The sequence below is a fragment of the Schistocerca serialis genome, chromosome 1 (assembly GCF_023864345.2).
Source record: "Schistocerca serialis cubense isolate TAMUIC-IGC-003099 chromosome 1, iqSchSeri2.2, whole genome shotgun sequence".
Lineage (NCBI taxonomy): Eukaryota > Metazoa > Arthropoda > Insecta > Orthoptera > Acrididae > Schistocerca > Schistocerca serialis.
The window spans coordinates 1146504673-1146521903 of NC_064638.1; the positions used below are offsets into that span (position 1 = coordinate 1146504673).

General features: G+C 44.0%; 1 protein-coding gene across 1 annotated transcript in view; it reads right to left on the reverse strand.

Moving 5' to 3' along the window:
- The window catches only part of LOC126456063 (COUP transcription factor 1-like), a 187983-nt gene that overhangs the window by 22854 nt on the left and 147898 nt on the right, over positions 1-17231 (reverse strand). Inside the window, exon 4 of the mRNA XM_050091821.1 lies at positions 15088-15249. Within this exon, the coding sequence (XP_049947778.1) occupies positions 15088-15249 (162 nt within the window). The remainder of the gene's footprint in view (positions 1-15087; positions 15250-17231) is intronic.

The window sequence follows — 17231 nt, forward strand, 5'->3', positions numbered from 1 at the left end:
CGCTCGCGAGTTGCCGCGTGAAAAACGCCGTTAGCGGGGAGAGCCGGACATTTACGGCCCGTCTGATTTACTGGAAACGGTAGTCCGGAGGGCCTTCCGTAACAGAATACACCAAAGGTGGCGCCGGTCGGATTGAATTTCTCAGAAAGAATGCCGTTGTCTGCTTCAGCACACTTCGTCACAGTTCCGACAGGCGAGATCATTTCGAGTAAATGTAATCACCAGTCGTTTGACAATCGCATCGGTAGAACTACTCAACCACCTTTCCGTTAATCATCAGATCGAAGTAAAACACTGACAGAAAAAAAATCGCAAAACCAAAAACTAATTAACGTGGAGCAGTGAAATTTCAGGAATATATTTGCTTACATCTACATCCGACATCTGACATCTCCGACCCACAGTAATGGTGTCAAGGAGCTGTTCCCCTGGAAGACAACGGATTCACCCCCCCCCCCCCCCCCCCCCCCGCCGATCGGCATGATGAAGAAGATACCGGGATTCATCAGGCCATGCAACGCTCTGCCACTGAGCCAATGTCCAGTGCCGATGGTCATGTGCCCATTTTAGTCGTAGTTGCCGATGTCTGCGGAGGCCCATCGTTAGGAGCTACTAAATACAGTTTTCCGTAATTCCTTCACGAAAGAAGACGAAGTAAATATTCCAGAATTCTGTTAGCATGAGTGACATAAAAGTAGATACCTCAGGTGTTGCGAAACAACTCAAATCACTTAAGAAAGGCAAGTCTTCCGGTCCAGATGGTATACCAATCAGGCTCCTCTCAGAGAACGCAGACACAGTAGCACCTTTCTTAGCAATCATATACAACCTCTCACTTAACCAAAGGTCTGTTCCTAAAGATTGGAAAGTAGCACAGGTTACACCGATATTCAAGAAAGGAAATAGGAGTAACCCACTGAATAACAGATCCATATCACTGACCTCAATTTGCAGTAGGATTTTGGAGCATATACTGCACTCTGACATTATGAATCACCTTGACGAAAATGACTTATTGATACGTAACCAACACGGATTCAGAAAATGTCGTTCTTGCGCAACACAGCTAGCTCTTAGTTCCCACGAAGCAATGAGTGCTGTCGACATTGGATCTCAGGTCGATTCCATATTCCTAGATTTCCAGAAGGCTTTTGATACCCTTCCTCACAAGCGACTATTAATCAGATGCGTATGGAGTATCGTCTCAGTTGTGTGATTGGATTGATGATTTCCTCTCAGAGAGGTCACAGTTCGTAGTGATAGACACTAAATCATCGAGTAGAACAGAAGTGATATCTGGCGTTCCGCAAGGTAGTGTCATGTTCCGTCTGCTGTTCCTGATTTACATAAATGGTCTAGGTGACAATCTGAGCAGCCCCCTGAGACTGTTTGCAGATGACGCTGTAATTTACCGCCTAGTAAAATCATCAGACGATCAATTCCAATTACAAAATGATAAAAAGAAATGTTCAAATGTGTGTGAAATCTTATGGGACCTGACTGCTAGGGTCATCAGTCCCTAACCTTACACACTACGTAACCTAAATTATCCTAAGGACAAATATATACACCCGTGCCCGAGGGAGGACTCGAACCTCCGCCGGGACCAGCCGCACAGACAAGATGATTGAGAGAGAATTTCTGTATGGTGCGAAAAGTGGCAATTAGCACTAAACAAAGAAAAGTGTGAGGTCATTCACATGGGTACTGAAAGAAATCCGATAAATTTTGGGTATGCGATAAATCGCTCAAATCTAAGGGCTGTCAATTCGACTAAATACCTAGGAATTACAATTAGGAGCAACTTAAATTGGAAAGACCACACAGATAATATTGTGGGGAAGGCGAAACAAAGACTGCGCTTTGTTGGCAGAACACTTAGAAGATGCTACAAACCCACTAAAGAGACAGCCTGCATTACACTTGTCCGTCCTCTGTTGGAATATTGCTGCTCGGTATGGGCTCCTTACCAGATAGGATTGACGGAGGACATTGAAAAAGTAAAAAGAAGGGCAGCTCGTTTCGTGTTATCACGCAATAGTGGTGAGAGTGTCAGTGATATGATACGCGAGTTAGGGTGACAGACACTGAAACAAAGGCGGTTTTCTTTGTGGCGAACTCTATTTACGAAATTTCAATCACCAACTTTCTCTTCCGAATGCGTAAATATTTTGTTGCCACCCACCTACGTAGGGAGAAATGATCATCATAATAAAACAAGAAATCAGAGCTCGAAAGGAAAGATTTAGGTGTCCCTTTTTCCCACGCGCCATTCGAGAGGGGAATGGTAGAAAAATAGTATGAAAATGGTTCGATGAACCCTCTGCCAGGCACTTAAGTGTGAATTGCAGAGTTACCATGTAATGTAGACGTAGACGCAGCGGTTTTCGGTGCACTGTGTGTTCAGACACACCTGTACTCCACCCAGGATTAAAGTCTGATGTTAGTTCCGGTACAGTGCACCGCGTGTCGCGTTTTACCAGTCTGCCCAGCCTACGACGTCCGACATCTGTAACGACGGGTGGTCTCCCTACCCTACGACGTCTGGACGTGTTTTCCCCTTGGTTTCGCCACGTGATGAAGACACTCACCGCAGAACACCCCGGACACCCGTCAAGTCGTGCTGTTTCCGAAATGCTCGTGCCGAGCCTCCAGGCCATCACACTCTGCCCTCTGTTAAACTCAGATCGCGCGCCTTTCCCTTTCTACACACGGACAGCACACTCACTGGTGCTACATGCACCGTGCGTGTGACTGACTAGCAGTCACTCCTCGCAACGTGACGCTGTTCTTTCTTGCATGGGCTTACATCGATAGTAGGTCGATGGACCTAATGTGCTGACTGATCGATGTGTAAGAATCATGCGGTCCTCTTCGTAGCACAGACGGCTAGCAGCTGCCGACACCGTACGCAAACTTGTCATTTAGCTGACATTTTCGGCCTTGTCATGGAATTTTTCATCTAAGGATTCCCACCTCACTATCCGCTTCACGGTGCATACTTAAATGTCTCCACAGGATTTCTGAATGGCAGCAGGTGACATTCATACTGCAAGACATTAAATTTTCACGCCAGTTTTATGGTGAAATCAATGAATAACGTATCAAAAGCAACGAAATTTACATCTAAATGAGTGTGAACCTCCTTTTCCAGGTGTTTTCTTACGCCAACCTTACGAACAGGGTACCCGGTATGATGCAGTGCTGTAGACAGAGGCAATGCCCGGCACAGCACGTTCCAGTACGGTTGATTATGCGATGTGTGGTGTGGTTCTCTGGATACAACACCCAGACTGTATGGCGTGTGGAGCAAAAGCCGAACGCGTTACCTGAATGTGGTAGCGGGTGCAGTGCAGATTGGTGTGGTGTAGAATCCCTGTACGGTGTGCAATGTCCCCTTTGAAAAATTATAAATGACTCTGCTGGTGAACTTCTACGTTATTTGATTTTCAAACAGCTGAGCAAAACTGAACGCAGTCAGGCAGTTCTCTCTTTACTTATTCTGATCATCACTAAACTGGCACACAATATTTTTAGCGCAACGCAATTTCACTTTCAATAATCCCTACAAAAGATGGCCCTGACTAACAATAAACCATACCTTTCATGAATCACTTACGTCACAAAAATCTTTGTTACTCGATCTACTGCAATACTGTTAAATAAAGATTCTAGCTACTGAAGGCACTAACTACTGATAGGCGTGGTTAACAAATGAAAGATTTTGATAGAGAACAAACGATGTATCTACCTTAATAGCATTCAAAATTTAGTGACATCCATTTAAACAAATTTCCTTTTTCTGACGGACACACGTCCAGATCGTCCGCTCAAAACTCCGCCATCTCTCTCCCCACATCCACCACTGCTGGCGGCTCACCTCCAACTGTGCAACGCTACGTGCTGTCCACATCCAACAGCCCAACACTGCACAAGCAAATATTCCAACAATGAGTCCAACCAGCCATAGACTGCACACAGCGCAGTCAGCGATTTTCATACAGAGCGTTACGTGCCGTTACCAACATAAAAACCTAAACAGCCTACTTACATGTGTAATGCACGACGCCGCATCCTCATGCGGAACTGGGTGTAGCGCACTCACAAGGGGAGCGGTTCCACTCCCTCCCTCCCACAGACATCTTGAGTACTTCACCTGTATCTAGTTTCATATATGAGCGACTCTGAGGGCTTTGATTCGAGCTGTAAATACATAAAAGCACGTTTCATTCTCAAATGTTGCTGGTTCATGCCTGGTACATATAGCTCACCTGTTTGACAGCTCTGTGGAGGTCGCTTATGTTACTGTTGACGAAATTGCGACCGTCCATTCCACATAGAAATTTTTGTGATGAATTTTGCAAGTATAGTACCTGAATCAATTTTTTTATCTGCTTTCTGAACAGTGTTTCACGGTGTGTCCCTTCTCGCCCACTGGTTCAAATGGCTCTGAGCACTATGGGACTTAACTTATGAGGTCATCAGACCCGTAGAACTTAGAACTACTTAAACCTAACTAACCTAAGGACATCACACACATCCATGCCCGAGGCAGGATTCGAACCTGCGACCGTAGCGATCGCGCGGTTTCAGACTGTAGCGCCTAGGACCGCTCGTCCACTCCGGCCGGCTTTCTCGCCCACTGACTGCCTGTGATTTCTCTGGTGGCGCCAATTCTTTGATTTGTGCTTAAGCGAGTTGAAAAGTTTTTTTTTTTTTTACTATCAGCCTACATTTGATGAATAGATCATTACTTTTAGCTACAATTGTGCGCGTGTAACAACTTTGTTCGTTACAGAAAGAAATTCTTATCTAACGACTGAAATGTTACTGCGTTATCTCTTCCTATCTCCCGACATGTAGGTCACTGCCCCACCGATTTCTTAAACCACCAGCCCCTAAGTTCCAATTTTCTGTGAACTGGATGTGGCACAACACTACCACTAGCTGACATTGATTCCGCTCAGTCACGTGCTGCAACGTGGAGGCGTGACGTAACATTAAGGACGGAAGAAGAAGGCGTCAAGTTGAGCAGCATCTACGTGGCTTTCGGTTTTGAAGAAATCCGCAAGTCTTCCGCAGTGGGACGACGAGGACGGTGACACCGGCGACCACAGCCTCTAAGGGCCGAACCGCGCCCCTGTTCAGAACTCACGTGACTTCACGTCTCCGTGCCGCAGTACGTCACGGAGCAGTTTGTCAGCGGTGGCTGCCGGCCGTATACTCTGGACCGGCAACGAAACCACGACCCCCCCTGAAGTCCTCCGCATACGAGCACGAAATGTAAGATCGTGCAACAGATCCCACATTACTATGGCAGAGACTCCTGACGAAGTTTACTAATCTCTAAAATATTTATTTGTTGGCTTCCTTTTCATCTACAGAGAAATGTGGGAACTCTACCCTTGCAACGTGTTGGCGGTCGATTTCCTCTCTACATGCAGTAATTATAGGTCGGTCGGTAATTTCTAAGCCGTTGCCTCAAGCGATTAACGCTTAAGTAACGCAATGAAATGTGATGTACGGCATGCAGACAGTCTGCTTCCGGTTTGCTGGTTTGTGGGGGATGAAGAGACCTGACTACAAAGGCCATCGGTCCTAGTTTGCTTCCTCCTGTCCTATAAAGTCATGGTTCAAATGGCTCTGAGCATTATGGGACTCAACATCTGAGGTCATCAGTCCCCTAGAACTTAGAACTACTTAAACCTAACCAACATAAGGATTCGAACCTCCGACCGTAGGTTCCGGACTGAATCGCCTAGAACGGCTCGGCCACAGCGGCCGGCTAAAGTCATGGTTTATATATTTTAACAGTGTTGGTTTCCTTCTCCGGATGACTTGTTCTATTGACAGAAGCTGCACTTAAAAGTCAGTTTTGATCTTACCGTATGAGAGTTATCATTTATTGCCATTATTGGCTTGTAGTGCGTTACCGCATTATTGTACACCTCGACAATGTAGTCTTTGACCCGTTTCTCTTTCATGGCTATTGCTAGTTATCTTGTATAAGGCCGAATGTCGTTCTTGTTTTACGTACAAATTGCGACCAATGGCATTGTTCCGTATTTTTACGTTATAAATGCACTTGACCCATTTTTTCCTGAGTGTAAAGTTCGGTAAGTATTAAATTTTATATTTCATACTATGGGAGCTAGTACAGTGTTTAGTCCCCCCCCCCCCCTCCCCACCCCCCAGCCTGAACGCAATTTAGGACCTGTAACTTTTGTGTTGTACAGGTAAAGAACTTTTATATGGTTCTGTGGTTTTACAATTTTTGTGTATGGCCATTACATTTGTACTGGGTTTTGTAATTTTCCTAGACTGTCTGAAGGTACCTTTCAATACAGGCGAAATGCGTCGCGAATGAAAAAACGATAAATCCATATTTATTGCAACCACGACTGAAATCTCTCTATAAAAAAAAAAAAAAAAATATGGCTCTGAGCACTATGGGACTTAACATCTATGGTCATCAGTCCCCTAGAACTTAGAACTACTTAAACCTAACTAACCTAAGAACAGCACACAACACCCAGCCATCACGAGGCAGAGAAAATCCCTGGCCCCGCCGGGAATCGAACCCGGGAACCTGGGCGTGGGAAGCGAGAACGCTACCGCACGACCACGAGATGTGGGCAATTCTCTCTATACAACATGTTTTGTAAGTACTGTGAACAGCAGTTTGCGATATAAATATGCCTATTTAGAATTAACCTTGTAGTATCGGTTCCGCATTAAAATGGATAAAACAGAGCTTGGTATATGTTATAAAAGTATATCTCTCGGGAGCCCATATAAATATTTTTCCTTTATTATGTTCAGCAATAAATGTAAATACATTCAAATGTTGCAATAACAAATGTTTCAATGTATCTGTGTGCATCTTTGGCGTATGAGAGCCTGTTTTCGACTATCGAAACCGAATAATCGCGTGTTAGGCCAGTGACAAGGAGAACGCTCATTAGTTGACGTGTGCCGCGGTCGGTGTGTTGGTTTTCGTGCGTAAACACACGGACAATACATTTAAATGTGAACGGCACCGCATGAACTGCAGAAAGACAGCGATTAATTTCCAGTAAACTGTAAACAGCACTTTCTGCTTTTGTTTGTGGATGAAATAAAACAGTTTACGTGGATGCAAACCCGTGGGTCACTTGTGGAACAATGCATGTGCGCAGTATCAGGTTTGAACGTTTCGAGGATTGTGCTCTGACGTGAATAGGCCTTGAACTGCGCAATGTCACTCACTCAGCTGAAACTGTTCCACAGGTTCCACGGAGTAGGACGTTGAGCTCACTTTGGTACTGCATTAGCGGGACATCAGACTCACGGCTACAGCTGCGTCAGTTCCGGAGTCCCATCGTTACCTCCAACAAATGTACAATGGACGTGGAGAGATTATTTTCCACGGAGACCCAGGCGCCTATGTTACCGCACTATCTCTCAATCCTGCTTTAATAAATATTGCGAAATCAGATCAGGCTCTCAGTTTCAAAAGTAACGAACTCACAGAGTTTGTTTTCCCTTTGAAATGAAATGCTGTTCCACTCGTAATACTGCAATTTATCGATCTTTGATAACATTATCGTTGCAGCAGTACCAATATATAAATGTAGTGTTTAATGTAAATACATAAAGCTCCAACTAGTCACTTTTTTGAAATACACTACTGGTCATTAAAATTGCTACACCAAAAAAAAAAAAAAAAAATGCAGATGATAAACAGATATTCATTGGACAAATATATTATACCAGAAATGACATGTGATTACATTTTCACGCAATTTGGGCGCATAGATCCTGAGAAATCAGTACCCAGAACAACCACCTCTGGCCGTAATACGGGCTTGATACGCCTGGGCATTGAGTCAAACAGAGCTTGGATGGTGTGTACGGGTTACAGGTGCCCACGCAGCTTCAACACGATACCATAGTTCATCAAGAGTAGTGACTGGCGTATTGTGACGAGTCAGTTGCTCGGCCACCATTGACCAGACGTTTTCAATTGGTGAGAGATCTGGAGAATGTGCTGGCCAGGGCAGCAGTCGAAATTTTTTGTATCCAGAAAGGCCCGCACAGGACCTGCAACATGCGGTCGTGCATTGTCCTGCTGAAATGTTGGGTTTCGAAGCGATCGAATGAAGGGTAAAGCCACGGGTCGTAACACATCTGAAATGTAACGTGCATTGTTCAAAGTGCCGTCAATGCGAACAAGAGGTGACTGAGACAAGTAACCAATGGCACCCCATACCATCACGCCGGGTTCTACGCCAGTATGGCGATGGCGAATACACGCTTCCAATATGCGTTCATCGCGATGTCGCCAAACACGGATGCGACCGTCATGAAAATGACGTTTTGCCATTCGTGCACCGAGGTACGTCGCTGAGCACACCATCGTAGGCGCTCCTGTCTGTGATGCAGCGTCAAGGGTAACCACAGCCAAGGTCTCCGAGCTGATAGTCCATGCTGCTGTAAACGTCGTCGAACTGTTCGTGCACATGGTTGTTGTCTTGCAAACGTCCCCATCTGTTGACTCAGGAATCGAGGCGTGGCTGCACGATCCGTTACAGCCATGCGGAGAAGATGCCTGTCATCTCGACTGCTAGTGATACGAGGCCATTGGGATCCAGCACGGCGTTCCGTATTACCCTCCTGAACCCACCGATTCCGTATTTTACTAACAGTCATTGGATCTCGACCAACACGAGCAGCAATGTCGCGATACGATAAACCACAATCGCGATTGGCTGCAATCCGACCTTTATCAAAGTCGGAAACGTGATGGTACGCATTTCTTCTCCTTACACGAGGCATCACAACAACGTTTCACCAGGCAACGCCAGTCAGCTGCTGTTTGTGTATGAGAAATCGGTTGGAAACGTTCCTCATGTCATAACGTTGTAGGTGTCGCCATCGGCGCCAACCTTGTGAGGATGCTCTGAAAAGCTAATCATTTCATTTCACAGCATCTTCTTCCTGTCGGTTAAATATCGCGTCTGTAGTACGTCATCTTCGTGGTGTAACAATTTTAATGGCCAGTAGTGTAGTTAATTACTTATTCAATGAACCGGTTTTTCGAATCTTTTCAGTCTCACATTCAGATGGTGTACAGGAAGTTACATAGCTATTTCAAGCAGTTCATTAGAAATACTATAACTTTTATACTTATTGCCTCTAGCTGAAGTAAACAGAGACTTCCTTTACTAACATTTCAAGACCATATTTGTATAAGAACAGAAATAAATCAGCAGTTAATTTGAAATTTTGTTCTTTTTAAATTTATATATGAATTTCATGGTCATTAATACAGCTGCAGTTCATTGCAAATACCATAACTCCGTATTATTTTATTCCTGGGCATTCATGTAAATGCCAATCTTAATTCAATTGCTCATAAATTGACTGTATTATATGTTAATATAAGAATAGAAATAAGGCACCAGATCATTTGAAGTTTGTTCTTGTAGTAATTTATTTTGGCTTTCATGTTAACGGCAATTTATGTCAAAGTATTTGACCATACATCGACTTTACTGCATGCAAATGAAAACAAATTATATCTCTGAGCAACGTAGGCCTATGCCATATCTTTGTGTGAAGATCTTTGTAACAAGAAACAATTGTATACACAGGCTGGATGTCGGCGAAATTTCGTTATCACAGCGTACATGCATATGTATTCTGTAAAATATGTGGTACCAAGACGATGTAAAGAGATGGATATTAACAAAAGCCGCCCATACTGTCATAGTAAATACAAAACTAAATTTTGGGTCCAAATTGTCAGATAAACAATGCTCATGACAAAGCATTAAAGCATGTTCCATCTTGTCACAGAGCCATAACCCAGCATTAATCTTGAAACAGCTATGTACCTTCCTGTACACCATCTGAAGATGAGACTGAAAAGGTTCGAAAATGAATAAATAACTATTTCAAGATAGTGAGTGGTTGGAGTTTTATGTATTTGCATTCAATAAATAGCCACTGGTTATTAAACAACCACAATGGTAGGCTTTACATAGAGTTCGCTCCACCTCCTCACTACTATTTTTGTACTCTTTAGTAAAATAATAATCATATCTGGTCCCAATCATTCAGTGTTCAAAATGTTCAAATGTGTGTCAAATCTTATGGGACTTAACTACTAGTCAACAGTCCCTAAACTTACACGCTACTTAACCTAAATTATCCTAAGGACAAACACACACACGCATGCCCGAGGGAGGACTCGAACTTCTGCCGGGACCAGCCGCACAGTCCATGACTGCAGCGCCTTAGGCCGCTCGACTAACCCTGCGCGGCTCATTCAGTGTATTTGCCATGTTTTGCAGATTCTGATTTCCCACGTAATAAATAAATAACTTCTTGACAAGAAAAGATTTGCAAACTGTCCTCACAAGACATGTGAGCAAACCTGTAATAAATGTGCTTTCTTGTGGTTGGCCGAGAACTGGCTGAATTTGACAGCTGTTGAACATGTGTCTTTGGCAAGTTTTTTTTTACAGTGTCACATGAGTTGCATGGGTTAACATGTCAGTGTATTTGGAGTAATTGAATCCATTTCTGCATGCATGCACACTTACTATTCAAGAATATACTTGTGTTTGTTTAACTTACTTTATCCTGTTTTTTACTTGTTGGAATAAAGGTACCAGCCGAGTATATGAGTACAGTTTTATTGCTTTTGAATTGTACAGTACATTCAATTTCACCCTTGTGGCTCAGAATGCCACACATTGAATTAATCACCGTTAACTAATACCCTTAAGTTCGTGATGAGTCCACTTGTACATGGAGCCCGACTATTCATGAAAAATGACTTGAAACAGTTGTCATATTGTAAGGTTGCGTGGTATCCTGACCGTTTCTCAGATATTCCGACCTCACCATCTTTTTCTGCGTATCAAGATGTTTCATTTGAGCCCAAACTCGATAGGGTAGAGTCAATTTTACATATTTCCATTTAATCGATATGCAAATCTAATAAATAAATCGCAAGTGCCCACCGAGGTAAAAAGTCGAGGCTGGCATACACAAGCATTCAAGACACGACAGCCACAGGAGTTTTTGTTCGGCGGAGGCAACCAGTCCGCTGGAAAGTCTGTAGGAGGGTAAGTTGGCACACAGTTGCGCTGGCTGGCCGACTGCCCAGGGACCAAAACAGTTTTTAGCCACAGGAAAAGGATAATGGCCTGCGTGTTCACCTTGAAAGCAAAACCCGTTGCATTGTTTGGGAGAGCCCCAGCATACGCATTTTTGGTGGACCTAGTGCACAGTTTCAGAGTTCTCACAGGTGGACAGTAAATGCCTAAAACAGATGCTATATATTTCCGGATTGGTCAGCTTGAACGGAGCACCATTCTCCAGTTTGTAAGAGTAACACTGATTGGCAGACTATTTCTGATGCAATGAGCTGGAGGAGTGAGGGAAAGACAGCGGATGACATAGGCTTTCGCTTTTTGGAGATGGGTCGTTCCGGTGACGCTCTTGAAGCGGGAATACATAGCGGGAGCGAGTGCGCTCGTGCGTATACGCAGAGAGTGAGGAACAAAGTCTCTACTCAGTACTGCACTGAGAGAGCACCTCTTTCGCTAGCGAATCAGAGTGATACTCTATATTGAGTCGCTCGCGATTAAGCGTTTGTTCACTGTGTTGGCTTCGACACTTAATGTTCGGTGTTAACACAGATAGAGCATTAGTTAGCGCCTGCAGGCGAACATTGAGTGGCATCGCGGTGGAATGGTTATCTGACTGGTGTACCACGCCAATAGTTAGACTAGGGGCAGATAGGAGTCCTTGACTTCTTCAAGACGTAGTGAGAGTTCGATTGGCGAAGGTCAATCCAGATAGAAAGAGATAGTTTTGTTATTTTTCAGTGGCGAACGACGCAGGCAGCAGTCGTCGCATCTCACGGTATTGTGTGCTACAGCTTAGGCGAGCCCCATCTTTCTTCCATTAGAAATAACATACTTCATTCACATCACTCCATTACATTTCTCACACGACAGCCTTGACCATACTTAGAAAAATTCAATTGGATAATTATTCAAGTTGAGTAGGCGTGGCTCTCAGCCATTCTGCCAAGTAAATAACATTCTTAAAGTAAAGGGATAAAAGAGCTTTCCCACACTTTGTATATAAATTTCATTAACAGGATTCCTATCCATAAGAGGTAACCTCCTATTCCGAAAAGAACCCGAAAATGTGTGTATCAGTTTATAAATAAAAGTTTCACTTGATTTTCTCAGATTTTGCAATAAATAATATTTTCCATTTGTTTAATGTTTTTCTTACACTAACTAACAATACACCAGTACCCAAGTATCCCACTAGTTCTGTAAAAAAAGAGAATATTTTTGTGTCTTTTCCTTACAGTGGATGATATTTATTGCTGAAAGTCTGTCCGACTTCTGTAGTACTGTTGGGTGGAAATTGCTTCTTGTCAGATCAAACCGTTGCGCAACTCATCAACATACCCACATACTGACAATATGTAAAAAAGATTGTGTCTTTGACACCACTGAACGAAAGATGATGCCTGAGTGGCAGAATCGATCATAAGTAGGGGCGTGCGGAGTGCAGTAGCAGTTACCATTGCATTCTATCATAGGTAGAATATAAGACTAAAAGCTAGTGGCTAGCTGTGAGAATTTAGTTGTTGGTCTATGGACGCAGAATAATATAGCTTTTATAAAATGAAGTGATGAATGAGGTTGTTTGTGCTCACACAGAGCCAGTAAATGTTACGTCGTAGTTATTTCTATAAAAGTGTGAAGTGTGTATTTTTACTTTGTAAGGCTATAAGATTATCAAGGACTGAAGTGATACTGATCGTTAACAAATACTGACCATTGTGCATGGCAATTAGAGAAGCTTAATGAATTGATATTGTAACTCAAAGGGAAAGCATCGGGAACAAATTTGTTATGTAATGAAATTTTGTATACTTAGTTTTGAGTATGCAGCAATGCGACGTGTGGATTCCTCTCTATTTTACAATACTGACCCTTTAATGTAGGAACCAGGTATTTTCCATCAGATTTAATGTAGAAGTGTATCCGATTTGTAATATTTTGTGTTAAATTTTGGAATCTATTTTGTAAAACGATGTCATATTTTTTCTCATGTAACAATCCAAGTATATTTTAATTACGACAATAAGGGTAGAAGTTCACTGTTTTTGAAATTCATGTAAAATGTTTCATATCAGATTTTAGGAAGGAGGAACTTTATTTTGAATACAATTTTCAAACTGAAGCATTTGGTCTTAGCATATCCCCTTATCAGGACCTCATCCGCTTCCATGTCATATTTATTTAAAACCAATGAATATTTTTCTAAAAGAAATTGTTGTAAAATCATAATAAAAAAATATGAATGTTCCAGAATCAGAAGAGTATTAATGTTTGTGACAGTTTCAATGTAGGCAGCACTGCACAGCGCTGAGCCAATATCCAGTATTTTTACTGCGCATTTGCAATGTTATCCATTTATCAGCTAATCTACTGACATTATTTGTATGAAGGTATTTTATGGCCGTCATATTTTGTACGCCTACCGTGGATAGAACAGAATACCAAGATTACATGCGTTGCGGCTCTAGAGCTAAGGAACATTTACTTCATTGTTTATTTGCGCAGAGAATTTTGTCAGTTTATTGTACAGCTTGGTGCTCACGAGACTGGGTAAGTTTAAGAGGGTTGATTTCATTATGGGCATTACGTATTGGTTTAGAAGATAAAGTCATTTTCTCAATGACACATCACACAGTAAATTTGAATAACACAAAAATTACGCATTTCATATTCATTGACAGACCAACACACATAAAATTTTATAAAGAACATAACAAGTTTATTCACTTCAGTAAAACGAGATTAGATTGCCATGATCATTTTCGCTATTTAATTTTAGGTCGACGGTTACCGTTGTTTTATAACGAGAGAAACAATGAACCAGGGGCCACGACCTGGTATCAATGCGTCCATTTCAGTGCTTGGAAAGTGGGGTTGTGACCGACTCACCGTCCTCGTTCATGGCGGCCAGGAAGCACTTGTTACAGTGGTAGGCGATTTACCATCCTTGTTAATGGCAGCCTGGAAGCACTTGTAGAGGCGGCAGGTGACATACCAGCCTTGCTCATGGGAGCCAGAAGGACTTGCTGAGGTGACAGACGACTTACCGTCCTTGTTCATGCCGGCCTGGAAGCACTTGCTGTTGTGGAAGGAGACTTACCATATTTGTTCATAGCAACCAGAAGCACTTGTTGAGGTGGCAGCGAGTTACTATCCTTGTTCATGGCGGCCTGGAAGCACTTGTTGAGGCGGCAGGCGACTTACCATCCTTGTTCATGGCGGCCTGGAAGCACTTGTTGAGGCGGCAGGCGACTTACCATCCTTGTTCATGGCGGCCTGGAAGCACTTGTTGAGGCGACAGGCGACTTACCATCCTTGTTCATGGCGGCCTGGAAGCACTTGTTGAGGCGGCAGGCGACTTACCATCCTTGTTCATGGCGGCCTGGAAGCACTTGTTGAGGCGGCAGGCGACTTACCATCCTTGTTCATGGCGGCCTGGAAGCACTTGTTGAGGCGGCAGGCGACTTACCATCCTTGTTCATGGCGGCCTGGAAGCACTTGTTGAGGTGGCAGGCGACTTACCATCCTTGTTCATGGCGGCCTGGAAGCACTTGTTGAGGCGGCAGGCGACTTACCATCCTTGTTCATGGCGGCCTGGAAGCACTTGTTGAGGCGGCAGGCGACTTACCATCCTTGTTCATGGCGGCCTGGAAGCACTTGTTGAGGCGGCAGGCGACTTACCATCCTTGTTCATGGCGGCCTGGAAGCACTTGTTGAGGCGGCAGGCGACTTACCATCCTTGTTCATGGCGGCCTGGAAGCACTTGTTGAGGTGGCAGGCGACTTACCATCCTTGTTCATGGCGGCTTGGAAGCACTTGTTGAGGCGGCAGGCGACTTACCATCCTTGTTCATGGCGGCCTGGAAGCACTTGTTGAGGCGGCAGGCGACTTACCATCCTTGTTCATGGCGGCCTGGAAGCACTTGTTGAGGCGGCAGGCGACTTACCATCCTTGTTCATGGCGGCCTGGAAGCACTTGTTGAGGCGGCAGGCGCGGCACTGGTTGCGGTGCGTCTTGTCGATGGGGCAGCGGCCCTTCAGCTCGCCCGCCGCCTTGCACGTGTAGACGCGGTTCCGGTGGATCGACCGCTTGAAGAAGCCCGAGCAGCCTGCGCAGCACAACACACGGCGTACTGCTGAGGCTGCCCGCCCGCTGCAGAACACGTCTGCACCTTCCTCGTGACTTAGTGGTGGCTGCGTATTTACAACATCTCATCATTCTAGTATTTTCCACGAGATAAAAGACTGGCAGCTTCTATACTTACACACGGTTGCTGCTACCACTTAAGCATTTCGATGTATACCAGTGATGCCCATCTAAACTGAACGTCTAACCGTGGCTGCCTACGCATGCCGGCCAAAGAGCCCCACACTTCGTGCCCAGCTACAGCACGGCGGGCAGGCACTAAGCCCCCTTAGAATGTGAAAGGAAATTCTACGCTCATTTGGGCCGATTACACTGCATACTCCAAATTTATGGAGAAGAACAAGATGAAGTATTTCAAGAGTAGTGCAGAAACCGGTGATAATTCTGGTGCATTATAGCAAAAATCTAGTCTGATCCATATTTGAGAGGCAGATCAGAAAACTGATCACTATTATTCTTCTTATTTTCTACTTACGCCTGGCAAAACAACGATATGAGATGCAGAAGAGATATATCTCTTCTGTAAAGTAACTAGTGCCCCCCCGCCGGCCGAAGTGGCCGTGCGGTTAAAGGCGCTGCAGTCTGGAACCGCAAGACCGCTACGGTCGCAGGTTCGAATCCTGCCTCGGGCATGGATGTTTGTGATGTCCTTAGGTTAGTTAGGTTTAACTAGTTCTAAGTTCTAGGGGACTAATGACCTCAGCAGTTGAGTCCCATAGTGCTCAGAGCCAACTAGTGCCCCGCGCTACTGCCATTCCTTCGACAGGAAGGCGAAGTGCTTTTCTAGCAGGACAGTGCACATCCACATACGGCCGTTGTTACGCAACTTGCTCTTCGTGGCGCACAACAACTATCCTGACCAGCAAGATCACATGATCTCTCTCCAGTCCAACGCTTACTCAGTAGAGTGAAGCGGGAACTTACTTGTTCTCCAAAACCTGCAGAAACCATTATCAAATGGTAATAAAAGGTATAAGGTGCTTGAGACAGTCTATCGCAGGATGCCATTCGGCGCCTTTATGGTAGTTTGCATGTAAGAATACACGTCTGCGTTGCAGCCAGAGGGGAGGATATACAATGTATGGATGCAACTGTTTGGGCCCCATTTGCTGTGACGCGTGCATTTCATTTGGTATGAAATTGTTGTCATATTCATACTGGATTTCCTGTCTGTCACATTACTTGTTAATAAAACGATCTTGTTGTTGACGACGTTGCATTTTTTCCCGGCAGCATAGATGGATTTTGTCGCAATAGACTGTCAGTTTTCTGCAGAATACACCCAGAAAAGATATATAAAGTGCACGAAATATTTAGCAGCACTAAATTTTCTGAAAAAACAATTACTTTAGACTATGGTCGCCAGTTTTGGCTAGAAGCACCAGCATAACGCCATATATCTGGGCGCAGTAGTCATGCTGTTTCCCAAGACGGCGAGTCATATGCTCGAGAAATCGCAAACAAGTAGAAAATTAAGAAGGAGAGATCAGGATAAACTGAAAGAACTAGAGGTTGTTAAAAATTGCAGAAGCAGCATTAGAAAAAAAAAGTGACCGAAACAGTCAGAAAGGGAAGACAGTAGAAGATCAATGGATGGCTTCGACAGAGAAAATAATGAAGGTAGCAATGGATGCAACAGGTAAAAAGACAAAGCCCATGAAAATTCTTGGGTAACGTACGAGATGTTAAATATAATTGACGAAAGGGGCAAATGTAAAAATGTAGAAAATGAAGCAGGCAAAAGGGAAAACAGACGTCTAAAAATGAGATTGATGGCAAATGCAAAATGGCAAAGAAGGAATGACTAAACGAGAAATGCAAGTATGTAGAAGAATACGTAACTAGGGGAAAGGTAGATGTGATCTACAGGAAAATTAAAGTTCAAATGGTTAAAATGGCTCTGAGCACTATGAGACTTAACACCTGAGGTCATCAGTCGCCTAG